Below are 17052 nucleotides of genomic sequence, written 5' to 3'. Positions count from 1 at the left end.
CTTACCGGCACGACACCGCTGGATTTTCTCGGTTTTATCCTCTGTGCGGTCGCGAACCGACCTTGCCCCTTGACACGGCACTTCCTGCTGCTGCGATCTCAACTAGCGAGTATGCGCAAGATGCCATCGCCCTCGCACACCATGCACGCCAGCTTGCCCGTGCTCAACTGAAGGCCTCGCAAACCAGTCAGCCGCCTCAGTACAACGCTCGCCACCGTGACGTAAGTTTTCGCCTGGTGCGCTCGTGCTCCTGTGGTCGCCCTCTCGTCACGTCGGAATTTCAGAGAAGCTCCTTTCACGATACACAGAGCCCTACCACTTGCGGCGTTATTCCTTATAAATATACTTGTATATAGCTTTTCGTCTGCGTCTACCTGCGTAACAACATTACGTTACGAAATCGTCGCGCACCCGGCTAGTCCCACGTCACGACTGGCAGGTCTTGCCCACCGGATCGGTCGCGGCCACGCCGGACAGCCAGCATTTGATTTTCTAGAGTGGGGCTATGCAGAAACGAGTTCCAGTCTTCCTTGATCGACATGTGTTATGTCCACCCGCACTACCAGAGCATGTGCGCTAGAGTGGAGGTCTGCCCGCAGGACGGGCATGCGTCGTCGCGATACAGGTCGGCGTAAGCCTCGTGGAGAACGGACAGACACGGATATGTGCTGGTCTGTAGAAGTCTAAGCGAAAAGCTTGCGCCCTATTCAACTTGGGGTGAGGGGGTGGAAAGACCCTTCTAGACGTGTAGAAGAATTTAATAATCTCGTTGTGAGTAGCGGGAGCGTCCCTGTGGCCGTAGGGAGCAGGGGAGTCGGCGATCCTTTCAGAGGAAGCGCGGTCGGTGAAGTCAGGGGCAGCCTCGTGAGCAGACTCATTGAAGTTCGGGGCAGCACCGTCGACCGACCCTACATGAGCGGGAAGCCAGTGGATCCAATGATGAGTGAGAGCATATGGACTGGAGCTGCTAAGAAGACGAGCAGTTTGCTTGGCGATGCAACCCTCTTGAAAAGCCCTAGCTGCCGTTATCAAATAGATAAGGATCTCGGACCCACGACCACCTAGCAGGGCGAGGCTGAACGCGGCTTGCTCAGCGACTCCGGGGTCTGAAGTGCGAATGGAGGCGCTATTGGAAATCTTGCCGATGGACTCGACCACAACGACGGCCAAGGTCTTCCCACCGCTGTACTTCGTGGCTTCGACAAAGCTTGTTCTAATGTCTCGTTGCTTGATCTCTTTGAGGATAGCTGCTGGTCTGGCCTTCCGTCGGCCCTCGTTGTGGACGGGATGGTCAGATGGGTGGGATGGACTTCGAATTTGTCTCGAATGCACCTAGTGATCGGGATACTGACAATTGGAAATCCCGCAGGGCGGTAACCCAACTCTTCCAGGATGCGTTTACCTTCCGCTGTGGTGCTCAGGCGACTGAGTTGCGCGCGTTCTTGGTCTGCGGCAATCTCGTCGGCAGTAATATGCAGCCCCAGCTTGAGTAGATCCTTGGTATGCGTCCTGATGGGTAGCCCGACAGGCCTCTTGACTACTTTGCGGATGAGAGCATTGAGCTTGTGGCACTCCGCTCTGAACCATTTGTGCATAGAAATTGTGTACGTGAACTGACATAGTACGAAGGCATTGATCAGCCTGAGGAGATTGTTTTCATTCATGCCTCGGTGCCGGTTTGCATTTCTGCGAACGAGGCGGAAAGCGTTGTCCGTCTTTGCGATGATCTTGTGGAGTGCCGTTACGCAAGAATTGTTAACTGAGGTGACGGCCTTATAAGAGCAGTTACAAGACCTCATAGTAGGAGGCTCGTCAGTTTCACAGCGTCTGTTTCATAGCGGAGAGACGAGACAGGAAAACGTGCACGAACGCATTATGCGCTTGTCCGTGTTTTCTTTCTCGACCCTGTTCGTTTGCGCCAATCTTCCACAAGTGTGGAGAACCAACACGCCCAACACTCAGTAGTTCTAGTGCGTTTGGTTAGTATTAGGTCACACAAATACACATCAGTGATAAAAGTCATGTATGCCTTTTGAAAGCTTTAATGCTCATAGATACAATCAAGAAATATTTTCCTCACGAAAGGTCATTTGAGAAGATGACACAACGTATTTAAAAAATTACATAATAGTAAATGTTCTGGACACAACTTCCGACTAGAATTATTAGTACGAAGCAATGTGACTCCATAACGCGCAATAGTTTTATTAGGCCTCAAAGCAGGTCCTTTGCCATTGATTTCATTAATTTCCCGGCACTAGCATAAAGGATCATACCCTTGTTTTTTTTTTCCGGTGCTTACGAGAGGATTATAGGGTAATAAATTATCAAGCGCACAAATAAACAACCATATTAACAAATTAATCAATAAGGTTTAGGACAGCGATATTTCAAAAAAGGGAAAGAGAGCGAGATAATTTCTTTGAATGAAGGCAGAGAGGTCGGCCTGAGCTAACGCGCTTTAGCCTGCTACTCTTCACAGGAGGAGGGGAAACAGGGACATAAAGGTGTGACGAGGGATGATAATTACATAGAAAGAGGGATGTGCAACAGTGAAAGCAAGTTCAACATTTTGATAATAAACATTCAGAAAGCTCATTCATGAATCCACTATCTGGTCCCGCATATAGTCAGTAGTTACCAATTCAAGTAAACTTAAAGGCGCTAGGACGAAGCTGGTGTGTGGGCCTCCCCTGCGTGAGCAGCACAAGCGCCAAACAAAAGCTTTATAGCATGTAAAGAGCTGCAATAAGCGGCTCCAGCACGGCGACCACCTGCAAGGCACGTTTAGCGGCCGGATTCGGGAGACCAACGAGAATCACACGCATTGACTCCACCAGGTGCTTCAGCATTTCCTGCACACTCTCCATCTCATTGTGTACATCGCCTTGCTTGCCCGTAGTGCCACGGGTTTCATTGGCCGTATCATTCTTGGCTTCATGGCGCAGAGGACCACTAGGGCCCGCTGGGGTGGCCGTGGACCAAGAGGGCAGCAAAGCCCATTCCGTGTATTTGTCAGCCGGTGGAGGTGAATGTTTGCCGCGTTGTGTCATCGATCTTGAATTAGCAGTAGGCGCCGTTACCGTCCTCGATGCGCGTACAGGCAGAGGTGGTCGTGGCGCCCGTGCCCCGCTATGCACTTCTTCTGAAATGGGTTGGTGGCGCTTCTTTCGCGATCGTTGGTCACTTTGGCGAACAGATTGAGCAGCTTCTTTACATGAGGATTGGTCTCTTGCCATCATTCGAAGAATACGCACTTCTTGTTTCATCTTTGGGCATTCCTTCGAAGTCGCTTCGTGACAGCCAGTACAGTTGGAACATTTAAATGAAGACGCATCCCAGAAGGTGGTATTATGCTTTCCAACGCAACGCGAGCAGGTGGCTTCACTTCTGCAAACAGCGCTCATGTGTCCTATCTTTAGACATTTCCGGCACTGAACGAGCCTCGGAACGAATGGTCGTACACGGTGTATCACGTAGCCCGCTTTGACAGATGCTGGTAATGCCGAAGAAGAAAATATTAACTACATACATCGGGAGTTCCCCAAGCGGTGAATCTCAAGAATACGCACCGATTACCTCAAAGACCTTTGAGGTCCACATGCTTGATGTCAAGCTCCACGACGGAAATCTCACCAGTCGTTCTCTCCTTCCCATAAGTAATAAATGAGTGGACGGGGATTGCAGTTAACTGTGGAATGGTCTTAAACTTCTCCAGTATTGCGGAATTTTTCACATATATTGTCAGGATGTTCTTGCAAGCGTTGATCTTGACCACGCTGTTTTGCCCAGGGGCCACACTTTCAAAATATTCGGTTAGAAACTGCCTGCTCAGGGAGTTCATGCTATGTGACGTCGATAGTGGCACGTAAGAAACCATGAAGGATTCCTGCTCACTCTGATCCGATGAAGTCGTCTCAGTCGACATATGGCACATCTTCTTCATACTGCAGCCCATGACTACGGTGTACTCGCCGTCAGAGTCCGTGGCTTCTGCCGTTGATCTCACCCAAGAATCGAGCTGGTCCGAGCTTCCATAGGCACGTCGTCCAAAAGTGAGTGATGAAGCAGACGACTGACCTTGTTCAGGTGGTCGTGGGAACATCTTCTTGCTCATCTTTCATGAAGGGACGCTCACTAAAATGGCAAAAACGTAAAAAATTGCATAACAGCAAGAGACCCAGAGCCCCAGTGAGCTCTGGGCACTTCTTCCTCTTCCTTCGATCTATTCAAAAGTGTGAAAGGGCACGACAGCAAGTAGAGACAGCGTGTATTGCGTTATTAAGCAGCTGATATAGCATATGACGAAACAAAATAAATAAGGAAAATGCAAAGCATTGACTAGTGAGTTTTATAAAATAGCGCAGCCAAACGTATTGTTTTCTAAGCCGGGTGGTTTGCTTGAAGTTTGCCTCACTTACCTGAAGCATCCCTCAGTGCCTCTTGGCCTCGCATTAGCGCGTGATAACTCTTGGCAACTGAATACCTCATGTATGTCTTACTGTAGAAAGACCATATATACCCTCCAAAACTTGCGCCCTGGTACAAAACGGGTCAGAGTTATGCGATAGTTTCCAAATTCTTTCTTCTAGCAAGACCTATTGCCACGCACCCTTCATGAAAGTGCGCCCCTCCATCAGAACGAGAGCGAACAATTTTCCGAATAAGTCAATTACGTGGAATCACATTCAGATAGCTACGCCGGATCAGACAGTTCAGTGCGCGGTTTCTCCAAGTTTGTGTGTGACTGCGCTTGGCTGTACCTGAGCCATGAAGAGCACTGCACACGCGGGTAGCGCACTTTATCTTAGAGGTAATCCGCGCCGGGTTCCAGCCTGCGATACGAGACGGCTGGACCCTTCGCATGCACTGTGTCCCCGCGCACCTGGTGTTATGTTTCCCCCAGTGCTTATACGGTGGAAAAATACGTTTCCTTCTCAGCATCAGACGTGTTCTGGCGAAGTACTCATAAGCGATACTCCCACTGTTGGCTTTGTCGTGGGTGCTCCGGGTGTGTTTGTAGCCGGTGCAGATTGCGACGTCCGCAACCACAGTAGAAGCGATCGAGCTCGACGCCTGCTTTCAATTTCTCGTTTTATTTCTCGTCGTCGCCGTGATATTCCGTACAAAGTCCTCATGCCATATGAAAGAGCGACTGATACATTGTGGGTGCGAGAAAAAGCACGTAACAGTGAGCATACATAAATCGAAGGCTTGATGGGATTTATCTTCCCACGCGCTCAGTATACTGATTAGTGGAGGTCACGTGATCAAACGCGCTCTTGGGAAGGAGAGTGTGCGTGTTCTCCTCTATCCTTGTCGTAGCTGCGAATGCCTGTGCACGGCTGACGCTTACGCGGCCCGCGGGCCGTATCTAGTTCTTGGTAATCATTGGCGGGTGCAATGATACAGGGTGAGCAGGGATGACTGCTAACTTCATGCGCGCTGTCTTCATTCCCGGGCTGTCTTTTCGTACCCCTAGTGTTGCAGATAGCATAGTCTAAGTTCAGAGAGAGTGGTAATTGGAGATTCCTGACAGAGCCCGTACTATAGTGAGCACGGCAGATGAAGAACCCAATTTGCGGAATCGCGGTGAATATCGCGGCTCTGCAAAGCGCCGTTCTTCGTAATGCCAGCATTGTGACAGCGAGTGCTCGTAGTCATCCAATCAGATATACACAAGTTTACATGGTCCGTGCATTTCACTATGCTTGTTATTTTAATGAGTAAGAGCACGTTTACTACAATTTATATGGCCGATATAACTAACGTATAAAGTCGTGTAAGGGCCGCACCTTCCTGGCAAAACTTTGAAGAGCCTTACATGAAACAGAGCCATTCGACCAAAATTTATTCCGCTACGTGTACGAAATCCGCCGCAATCCTCAGCGATCGCCTCCTCTCGCCATCTAATAGCGACACGCAAAAGTGCGCTGCGCGGGAAAATTCCCTGTTTAGCGTGATCAGAATTAGCGCACCGAATGCGATTGCTTCTCGGTTGGATCTCTGTTTAATGTTCCTGTCAAGTTGGGGGTTCGGCACTTGCACGCATTTATACGGTAAGAATTATTATTCGTGTAAATGTCTTATACTTCACTCTCGCTAATATTGCTTCTACTGTGAGTCCTAGCAGAACGCTGCTGCGCATGACTGCTATTGATTCTGATTTTGAGTAAATCCGGCTTGGCTTCATTTCGGTTGTTCAGGGAATTATATATATATTTATGACCCCTGCATGCAAGTAGCGATATTTCCATTCCTAATAAATGCTGCAAATTTTTATAAGAGGTCTTTTTTGTGATTAGTGGTTAGCATGCACTGCCTAATGTACAGAACCAATACTGTGACACATAACTTACGTGCATTTCACGCGCCTTTGATAAACGACTCTAACGAAGAGGTCACTGAAGTCTGCAGGCTTTCTTCATTCAGGATTTGAAAAGGCCCGCAAAGCAATTTGAAGCGAGGTGCACATACAGCACCTATACACATACGTACAACATATCCATTCTCTAGGCAAATGCTATCCATACCATTAAAAATAAATGTTAGGCGGCTACCTCCTTCTCTGCAAAAATATAATAAACTTTGTCCTATGTATATATGTAAATATATTGTGTTGGCGCCTGATGTTCAGGGTGAAAATTAAAAACTTGAAGTGAGAAAATGCGGAGGAGATAGCCGCCGCTGGTGCTTCTAATGTGCTAGTGAACTTACTGTCAGGATTCGCAGAAAAAAGCGAAAGTATCAGTTAAAAGCTGTGCACGTCGCACCGACAATGATGCAGTAAGCGTTTAGCCACAATAAAATTGTAACTGAAAAGACAGAGGCAACTCAAAAGAAACCTCAAATGATGTGGGTAACAGAACTGTGGTTCTCACATCCTGGGAGTGGGGGGGCGGGGGGTTAGAGGATTCCGCATCGCCACTCTTACGGAAAACGTCGAAGGGGGCTCAGGCCCCGGACTTGCCCCAACCCCCAACCCCATAGTTGGGGCCGATGGTAGTGAATGTAGTGAGAGATAGTTGAGTGTACCACCCGAAATGCTATTTACGAGCTTTGAGACACATCATAGTAGAATGATCCTGTGTCTTTCAAAAAATTCTGCGCTATTTGCTCTTTCGATGCGTGTTGAGTTCCGCTAGTAGTGTTTCCGCAGTTTTTGCACTGGTTCGCAAAGCCTCTTGTCTGAAGCCTCTCGTACGTCATATGTACCTGAAAAAGTGTAAACTCCCATAATTTTACTAGCGATAACAAGTTATACTTGTCGCTTCCAGTTTATCGTGTCACATTGTCTTAGTCATACATTGCGTGTTATTCGCATTAGGATAAAAAGAACAGGATGAGAAAGAAGAAGTAAAAAAAGGACGTAAAGGTGTACACCAAAATGTCGGGGGTAGCTGCCGTCACCGAGTGTATCTAAGATGGCTCCACAGTGGCTTGCCGCAGCAAACAGTCTTCTTCAAAGCGTGTAGTACCGGCGCCATGCTGTCGCAAAGCTCGTCACATGAGCCTTTACGCGCTAATTCTTTTCCTTATATCTGCACTCATTACCGAAGGCGCTGAGCACGTGATGCCCTTTCAGTGGCGTTAGGACGCCACTGAAGCTGATAATAGGACGCCACTCTTGCCTGTTTCAAAGCTTTCACTTCAAAAATTGGAGGCAAGGATGAACTCTGGTAAAGTCAATGAACAACGTTCCTGCTTAAATTTCTTGCTGGATATGTCACGCTTCAACAGGGATGAATCATTGCTCAGAATGATTTCCTGGCACGACTGATAAGATTTAGTTCCGAACAACAGATTGTTTCGAGTGGCTTTTTCTTTTCTTAAGATCCTAAATGCATGCGCATATTTCGCCGTTATTCTGGTGTTCGCCAACAGCCTACGCCCACAACGAATGTTCTCATCGACAGTGAATTATGCGCCAATGCAGATGTCCTGGCTGACGCAATGCAAACCCTGTCGCTGGTTTCTGTCTGCTGTGAGCCAGACAGGGTCCAAGAGGCTCTCGAACTGCAGCGAAGACTCGTTTCTATAAAGGTATGCGCCAAAAATACTGGTCACGTTGAACTATCTTTTCCATCTCTGCTTATAATTGTTGCTTGGATCTTCCATAAAAAAGTTTTTGTACAGAAGGTAAAACTCCATATCGAAGCAGAGAGGTAAAATCAATTGTGTCATCCCCACAATAAACATTAAGGAAGATGGGTGGTGGTTGGTCGAACTTTTGAAAACAATGTCAAAATTTAATAAAGAGGCGCTAAAGGGAAACACGAAGTGCGTTTCACTGATTGATTATTATTTATAAACCCTGTGTGCATTTCCTCGCCAAACAAAAAATATATTTGCGAAGAACACGATTTATTAACAGTCATAGGAACAACTATGTCGCTACGAATTTTGACAACGAACATTCTTGCTTTCGTACGTCCCTTTTTTTAAGCAACATAAAGTCATGATGTAAGCAAAATCGTGCTAATATGGCAAGAAAGTGAAATTATACCTCTCAAATGCTAGCCTGAAATGCCTATTGAATTATTATTCGTATGCTACTTGTTCAATTCAGTTTGATAGGGTATTGTCATTATGGAGTGCCTGGAGCTTCGAATTGAAAGGAATCTTTTAGCATGAAAGTGTGCTCTGCCGAACTCCAGCGAAAAGTCTGTCCCATGTGCCGACTCCACGCAATCATCATTACGTTAAATTCCTGGAGCTCGAAAATAAAGTTTATGTTTATCTGGCTGATAATTAGCCGTCGAAAAGACTCTTATAATCCATTTTAATTTATTTGAAATATAACTCAGTGCTTCTTTTACAAATGTTCTCTCAACGCTTTTAAATTTAGAGGTGGATTTGCAGATAAGATTTTTGGCTTTAAAGAAGTTATTAGGGAACCTCGTGCTAATGTTGCTCAAAGCGAACGAGTCTTACAATGAAATTCACGCAAGATAGGATCTAATCGCAGTATTCTGCAACGATGATGGTGAATGTACTGTGTTATGGCACAAAAACGAAATACAGCCAAAGAGCACCAGACCAGTGATTATCCGTTTGCAGTGGCGCGATGAATTCCGAGAAGTAGGTGTGACTTGGCTGTAAAGGGGCCTAAAGAAACGGTAAATCTAGTATGTAATAAAATTACGGCAATGGCTAATGAGGTGAACTGTGGACAGGAAATATACATCTTGAAAGAACGATGATACACTAAAATATGCCACAGGCAAATATGTGCAAGAAGTGCGACCCGTAGTACTCGGGAAAAGCATAAAACTGATTCTGGGGCTTTGCGCGCGAAAACTACGATTGGATAATGAGGCACGCCGTAGTGAGGGACTACGACTTGGTCCTGACCACCAGTTCATCATTATCGTGCCCCCAATGCACGGGACACGGGCACCTTTCAATTCCGCCCACAGGGAAATGCGGTCCCCGCCTCCCCCCCCCTTGTGCAGAGCAGCGCAACTGTACAGCCGCTAAGCCTCCGCGGCGGGTAGACTATAAAACCTATAGCCACTTATGTGGCCATATAGCTTATTGGCCATAGGACTCCATGGCCTGAAATAGTTCACTAGAACTAATTGTCCTAGCAACACGCACTACTGAGCTGCATCTACAGTTACATCCGTCTGTCATTCAGGAGTCACGACGCAACTTTGTCAGGTGGTGGGAGCTGAAAGCGGCGACGGTCAAATAACGGTAGGATGACATTAATGGCGGAGGGAGGGACTGCTCGCGGAAGGATGGGGGGTTGGGAGGAGTGGTTGGAAAGTGCAGGGCGGAGGGAGACGGTGCGCCTGTACCGCTAAGGTCGCTTTTTTTTCGCCGCACTTATTTATATTTATTTACATGGTCGCATGCTCTTAGTCCAGAAATGCCACTCGATAATCGCACTCGCTGAATGCGCGTATTCTTACTTTTCGATGACGAGTATTGGGGCGCGCGTGTGCGTGGCCCCCAGAGCTCTAAGGACGTAGTTTCGCCGCATACGCAATTACTGTCGCCTCGGATATACGTAACACGCCTGGTAGCCTCCGGGGAGCTGTTTACGCGGCGAAGCAACACAGGCCTCGCGCGCTTACTATCGCTGCCATTGCTTCGCACCTCGAGGGAAACTGTAATTAAAAGTTTACAGACATTTTAGCATACGCTAAGGATCGAGAATGAAGGTGAAAGCCTGCGCGCTTACGAGACATTTATTAAGTTACTTTGACTTCCTCATTCAGTTGCGATGTCACTTCCTGTTACTTGGTATCTCATTACTTCTCTTTTTTTCCTGTAGGTTTAAGTAGTTCGTCCTCCGAGGACGTGCTTTCCATCACGCGACACAGCTCGTTCAGTAGGATGAGACAAACTGGAGCACACCTTCCGTGCCACGTTTTATACGAGGCGCCACTTCATCGCACGGGTTTTTACAGCGGAGCTGGTGTACCCTAGGTTCTGGCGGTTTGTCTGCGTAGGCAAAAAAGACGGCGGCCACCCCAGAGCTAAAGGAGCTAAAGCATAAAGCAAAAGCGTATAACCAGGTATGCCCCAGCTGCATCTGATCGCGAGAAGTACGATAACGTGTTGTGATAAAAAATATCGTAATAAAAAAAAAAGTAGAAGCGGAATATACACCGTTTAGTATAGATTGTAGTTTGACGTTACGAGCTCTATAGGCAAACCACGTAACCTGATCTCCTCAAGCTCCTTCCCACTCGTGCAACGGGTAGGCCGCGTGCGGTGAGGTCTTCAGAAGAACAGCGCGCCTACGAAATCATCGTGAACAGGAGCGGGAATGTGCCTGGTAATGGTGGGCGGCCCGTAATACGGACGAAGACCGTGCCGCAAACGCCAACCATATGCACATTGAGCTGGATAACCCCTACCGACTCCACATCCATCGTAATTGTGTGTGACTTCAACATAGATGCGTCTCGGCCAGACGGATAGTGGTTCGAGGCGTTTCTCTTGGAAGGGTTCGGTATTTCATGTTACACAAACATTTGTATGACCGCGATGCATGATGATTCGTGTATAGACGTCACATTGGCCAAGAACATTTCCAGTGGCGCCACAGAGCCACTGGCCGTATATCACAGTGATCATAAAGCGATGGTCACCTTGGAGACAAAAAAATAATTCCGAGAAAGCAAACAAAAAAGGGTTAAAAATTAAGAAAAACTTTCAGTTTCCACTTTATTAAAACAAAAAAAAACGTGAAAAAACGAAAGTGATTGTGCTATGTGTCTTTTATTTTCAATCAACATATCTATTATCAACATATTTATGATTATATATACAGCTCCGGTGATCATAAACCTTCACGCAGTGAACTGGCTCTGAGTTTTTTTCATGACGCTCCTAACGGAATGTACACGTAGAGACCATGTGAGAGGTCGCGGTAGACATGGGAAGACACATAATTGGCATTTGATTCACTTTTTTCGCCCTAGATTCGCATAAACTTACATTTGATCCACATTATTTCACTTTACTTCACCTAATTAGCCGTCTCATCCACATAACTTACCTTAGATTCACATTTAACACCATTCAATACATATTTAAATGTATCACCTCTAGTACCTTTTAATGTCATTACTGCATTACTTCACTTAAATTACCTAATCATTCACGTAATTTACCATAGATTCACATTTAAGCGTATCACCGCTAATCACTTATACAATTTAGTGTTTAAGATGTCACTTGAATTTTTTTTCTAGATTGTACTAGCGGGTAGCTCGTACTATCTTGGTCTTGACCGTAAGCACCGGAGCCTGTGGCATTCGGCACTACATATCTGTGCAGTCTGATGATGGTGCCGAAATGTTTTGTGCATGCTCACTGGTCACTTGAAATCTGATGCCATAACGCCGCACGGTAGTCGGATTTTTCGACCCATGAGTCGTCTAAGACTGCCGCAGTAATAAAAACATTGCAAATTTATGAAGTTGCATCTGTAAATTTGCTTCTAAGAATACACGTTTCAGGTTCGCGTTATGACCAATTCCTTTGAAAGAGATCAGTATTTTTTTCTCCAATTTCCAATTCATTCAGCCAGGGTAATAACTTCGATTAGGGAAGTCCAATAGGCAGTGGTGCGCAGTCCTCTCCAGCCTCTCCGCTTGACTTACAAGCGCTTGCCGAGCGTACAACGAACCGCAGTCTCTGTTGAGATCATTAGCAGTTCCTAGTTTATGCAAGAACGCAAAGGGTTAAGCCGTCCTAAGTATAAAACAGTCTTTTGACTACGGAATTAACCACTTTGTAGCTTGCGAAGATAGCCATAGTGCTGGAACGACGTTGCTGCAACCGCAAAACAAGTTGCTTTTGCTGCCGCCTGTTTACACCTTTTGCGCAAGGAGCCGCTGTTGGCAAGTCCTTCAGACTAGACGGCTCGTAAAAGGCGATGGTTGCGGCAACTTAACTAGTCACACTGAGGCGGGTTTGCAGCCTGATTGACACAGCACCCCTCCTGTTCTTTTATCTGTCTTGCATTCCGATTTTCACAGTCAAACTGTATGTGACTAGGATCTCGAGATTTCTTTGTCTCCGTCGACCGGAAACTCAACCAATCACAACGGAAGGCACACGCCGTGTCCGCCGCTCGGTTCCTTGCAGCCCCATCAGGTGGCGTTCGCCTCCCTGCATCCACATCCTCAAGCGTTTTTCGGTAACAATCGCAGTTGTATAAGCTGCAGTGGCGGGGAAGCGGCAGCTGCAGCTTATCTATATGTAAAAGAACTGTAATTTTGCAGGGTTCAAGCGCCGGCGTGCTTGAACGCCAGAGATCATGCGTTCCTCGGAACGCGCGTTGCCACAAAAAGAGCTTGAGCTGGGTGCGTCGGGCGCTACCAAGCACAGATGCAAGTGCGCCTATTTCAGAGTTGACGATACCGTGCCATTTTCGTCGCTTCTTCATAGAATGAGGTCAGCATACTTGAGTAAAGCACTTATGATTTTGTATGTGTTTACATGGTTGTATATATATTTATGCATGTCCACCCTGCTTTGATCTGGTATCAGGTGGCGGTATAAATGAATGGATAAATAAATATTTAAATAAAGAAATACTGCAGCGCCTCCTGGCCAGCGTGGGTTTCCTCTACGTTAAATGATACTGTTGACGCGAATGGTAACGAAGGTACAGTTTTTTACAGCCGGACAGCGAAGCACGTGTATTTTCATTTCCATGCAGCTGTAATAAGCCAAGTCTGCATTAGATTTCTAACGAGGCTCTGAGCAAACGTAATATTTCGTCGTCAGAGGCCACATGGCCAGTATATTATTGGAATCAGCACTTTAGGGTGCCTAAAGCGGAAAAAATTGATGCCGCTTTGGAACATTAAGCCTCATGAACCAATAAATCAATCAATCAAAATAGATGTCACGTATAGTTTTGAAGTACGAACACATCAATATTTTACAGCCAACCTGTTTGTTACAGAACTCTCCAGTTTTAGCAAATTCTTGCTAAAACATAATGGTGACACAAAATTGTGCTAACTCACGTTGCTTGTAAGCCAACATTTTAAAGTGGACGTTTAAAGGCTTCAGGAGATGCTGTTACAAAGTTGCCTTATCAAGCTGTTTTAATACATGGTTAAGAAGCTGTAATATCGGACCTTGTTAAGCTTTCCTTGCCTGCCCCCTCCTTCCCATCTTATAGCTGCAAGTTACATCCCTATAATTTTCAATAGATTTCCTGCGCTACGAGGCACAAATTTATCAACCCATGCTTCGTGACAAACGCATTCTCAACATTCGTCTGTTGATTGAATTGCAGCACATCATAGCACTGGACGAAACGGCGCATAATACGGTCGGCGCAACGAACACCGTAATCACATGGAATGAGCTGCTCACGAAGGGCCACGATGAAGGAGGCCCAATGCCACCGCCTCCCGAGTATCGAGAAAACCAGATCTGCTACATGGCACCTACAAGTGGCACGACTGGCAAACCGAAACTGGTTGTGCATTGCCACGAGTCCTTGCTGGCTATCATTCAGTCAAGCAGGTTAGCTTTCTTATGCTTTAGCATTCTATTAGGTACACCACGCACATTCATGCGGCTATGCATGTATGTATGTATGTAGGTATGTATGTATGTACGTATGTATGTATGTATGTATGTATGTATGTATGTATGTATGTATGTATGTATGTATGTATGTATGTATGTATGTATGTATGTATGTATGTATGTATGTATGTATGTATGTAACTGCTTTCTCGCCTACTCGAGTCACCGGGTAGTCTATGGTCGAATAGGTAGCGCGTCAGGCTGCTGTGCTGAGGAAAAAGGGGTTCGAAACCAACCATCTGGCCACCTTGGGTCACTGAGTATGTAGAATTGTGTACATATCTGCCCCTCTTCAACTAACATGGGTCGCTGTAGGTGCGGGACTACATATTTATCGCTGTTCGATGAAACCCTTTGACGCTGACTTGGTGCACTAGGTATGTGCCATTCATTCTGGGCTGGTCTTCAGTGAACTTCTTTGATGCGAACATGGGTCACTGGGCACGTGCCACCCAGTAGCTGTGTCGCTCTTCATTGAACATCTTTGACGCAAACTTGGGTAACTGGACGTGTTCCAGAGGGGTGGTGCCAATGACGAATTAATTTTCTTTGATGCTGAGTGGAATAGAACATAAGTCACAGTTAAGCCTCATGTGATGTGCTTCACTCGGCTGCTGCTTTTAGCCAGCTTTTTTAGTGGTTATTCTGGCGTGTACCCTTAAACTGTCCACATTTTCGGATTCGTAAAGTCAAGAGGAACACGCCGATACCTGAATTTTATGGGTGGGTGGACTTTTGTGACATTTCTTGCTGTTTTTCGTTCAGCTATGCCGTGACGGCGTGTTGAGCCTAACCGTGTTAGGGTTCGCGCGGCGAGGCATCGCTAGCCCGCCTCTTCTCGTCGGAGGCTCTTCTACGGACTTTGTGAAGGAGTGTGAGTAGGAAAGGGAGTTTTTAGCCCTCGAGGACTTCACTAAAGAGTCCGGATGACAGCTTGTTGCAACCAGACGTGCTTCAATGAGAATGAGAAACGCAGCCAATGCCAGTGCGATCGACGTTCAGCATAACCCCGGTTCCAACGCTCGGAGCCGCGCCGACCGCGCGTTCATTAAAAGTAAGATCATTCCAGGGGCCAGGATGCCTCCGCTGCCCAAGGAAGAGGCAAAGATCATCGTGCGGTCCAGGGGAGGCCTGTGTATCCGCAAGTTAGGACCTACCGCAGTCGCCGACGCCATATGGCTGGCTGCCGGGCTCGATTCGGCGTCGCGCTACATGGACGCGATGTGTCGCAACTTTCAACAAAATAGAATGGTGATCACCGCACCCAACAGGGACAACACTGCACGCTACGTGGGCATCGAGGGCATCTCCGTCGCCGGTCGATGTTTTGAGGTGAGCGCTTACGAGGCCGCCCCCCACTCCACGTGCAAAGGTGTCATCCGAAGCATCTCCGTCACCGACGGCCCCGCGTCGATCGACAAAAAACTCATGAAACCGAGAAATCCCACTGCGCTGGGCGCCAAAAGAATCAAGAACACCGGCACCATGGGGCTCCTGTTTGAGGGGTACCGGGTGCCAAATTTTGTCTCGTGCGGCGGCACTATCGTCAGGTGCACTTTATTTCGCAAGCAAATGGACGTGTGTTACAGCTGCGGCAAACACGGGCACCGCTCCGACGTCTGCCCTTGTCCCAACGACGCCATCTGCAGAGGAAGCGGAGAAGCAAACGTCGACACTCAGCATAGATGCGATCCCAAATGCAAGCTGTGTGGAGCCGACCACCTTACCGCCGCCAAGGAGTGTAAGCGAAGATTTCAAACGCCGTATCTCGTCAGGCGCGGACGGGGGGAACGCTCCCGCGCCCTTAAAACCGAACAATTCCCGCCCATGAAGTGCGCGAATCAAGCCCGCCAAGCATCACCTCAACGCCGATACGGTCGCCGCCGCTCCTGGTCCAGGGAGAGATCCAGTTCTCGTGGGCGCTCCAGGGGTCGCACCAGGAGCCGCTCCGTCTCCAGGGCCAGGTCGAGGTCAAGATCCGGAGTTCAATCCAGATTCAGGTCCAGATCCGGTTCCTGGGGCCGCGTGGGTTCCAGAAGCCAGCCAGCATCCGGACCTCAGGCCGCCTTCACACGTTGCGGGAAGCAGCCGACCTTCGTTTGGGACGATCTGGCACGTCCCAAGCCAGGCGCCAATACCGATGCTGCTCCGGCACCTCGTAACCACCCACGCCCAGAGCGAGCTAGGGATGCGGAAGTCATCGCTTGCGAAAAGAGAACGACGACCTCAAGAACACGATCAAGAGGCTAGTTAACGCAATGGCAGAGATCAGAAAACTCGTTTCGAATGCGTCGGGTAAAGGCACGTCAGGCAGGGCCACCGAGACTCCAATCCCAACTCCGGTAAACGGTACTGCGACGTCCTCCAAACGCAGGGCAGTAGTCAAACGAACAGGTGAATCGGGAGCGTTGTCCGCGGATGTCAGCGACATTAAGCAAACTCTCATTGGGCTGGCAGACAGTCTCAAACAGGTCAGCGCTAGCGTCAGTTGCCTCCCTGATAACGTTCGCAAAATTGAGGTTCCGCTCGGAAACCCCAACAGGGGCCTCGGGGCTCTCGCAGATCGCATCGACGCCATTGAGGTGCTAATGGCTTCATCCGCTTCCGTCATATAACCGCTAACCGTTCCCACCGCGCTAAAGGAAGCTAGACTTCAGTATCGCACCAGCACGGTGACAGCAGGTCCCAGTCTTTGCGCAGCCGTAACTGCCCCGTTAGGTGGTGATCCGTCCGGTCCGCCATAATGGATAGAGCCAAAGAGAGTTTTCGCATTTGGCAATGGAACTACAGGGGGTATTCTAACAAAAAAGCCCCTCTGCAGCAGTTTTTCAGCTCTTTCGCTGTGAAACCACAGGTAATTGTCTCCAGGAAACATTAGTCTCCGCCGCTTCGCTCCAGGGCTAAAGGGCCGTGTCGGGCCGGCCCGGGGGGCGTAGAATTTGCACCTCGGTCATGGTTGAGATCCTGCTTGACGTACCG

General features: G+C 47.9%; 1 protein-coding gene across 2 annotated transcripts in view; it reads left to right on the top strand.

The window, feature by feature from the left end:
- LOC126530259 (uncharacterized) overlaps nt 1–17052 on the top strand; it is an 86660-nt gene that overhangs the window by 31709 nt on the left and 37899 nt on the right. For both annotated transcript variants that reach the window (XM_072288182.1, XM_072288183.1), the window contains 2 exons: nt 7937–8043; nt 13775–14007. In XM_072288182.1, the coding sequence (XP_072144283.1) occupies nt 7937–8043; nt 13775–14007 (340 nt within the window). The remainder of the gene's footprint in view (nt 1–7936; nt 8044–13774; nt 14008–17052) is intronic.

This window comes from Dermacentor andersoni, chromosome 5, assembly GCF_023375885.2.
Source record: "Dermacentor andersoni chromosome 5, qqDerAnde1_hic_scaffold, whole genome shotgun sequence".
Lineage (NCBI taxonomy): Eukaryota > Metazoa > Arthropoda > Arachnida > Ixodida > Ixodidae > Dermacentor > Dermacentor andersoni.
Note: the sequence above shows the minus strand (reverse complement) of the source record. Positions and strands in the feature narration are given on the sequence as shown.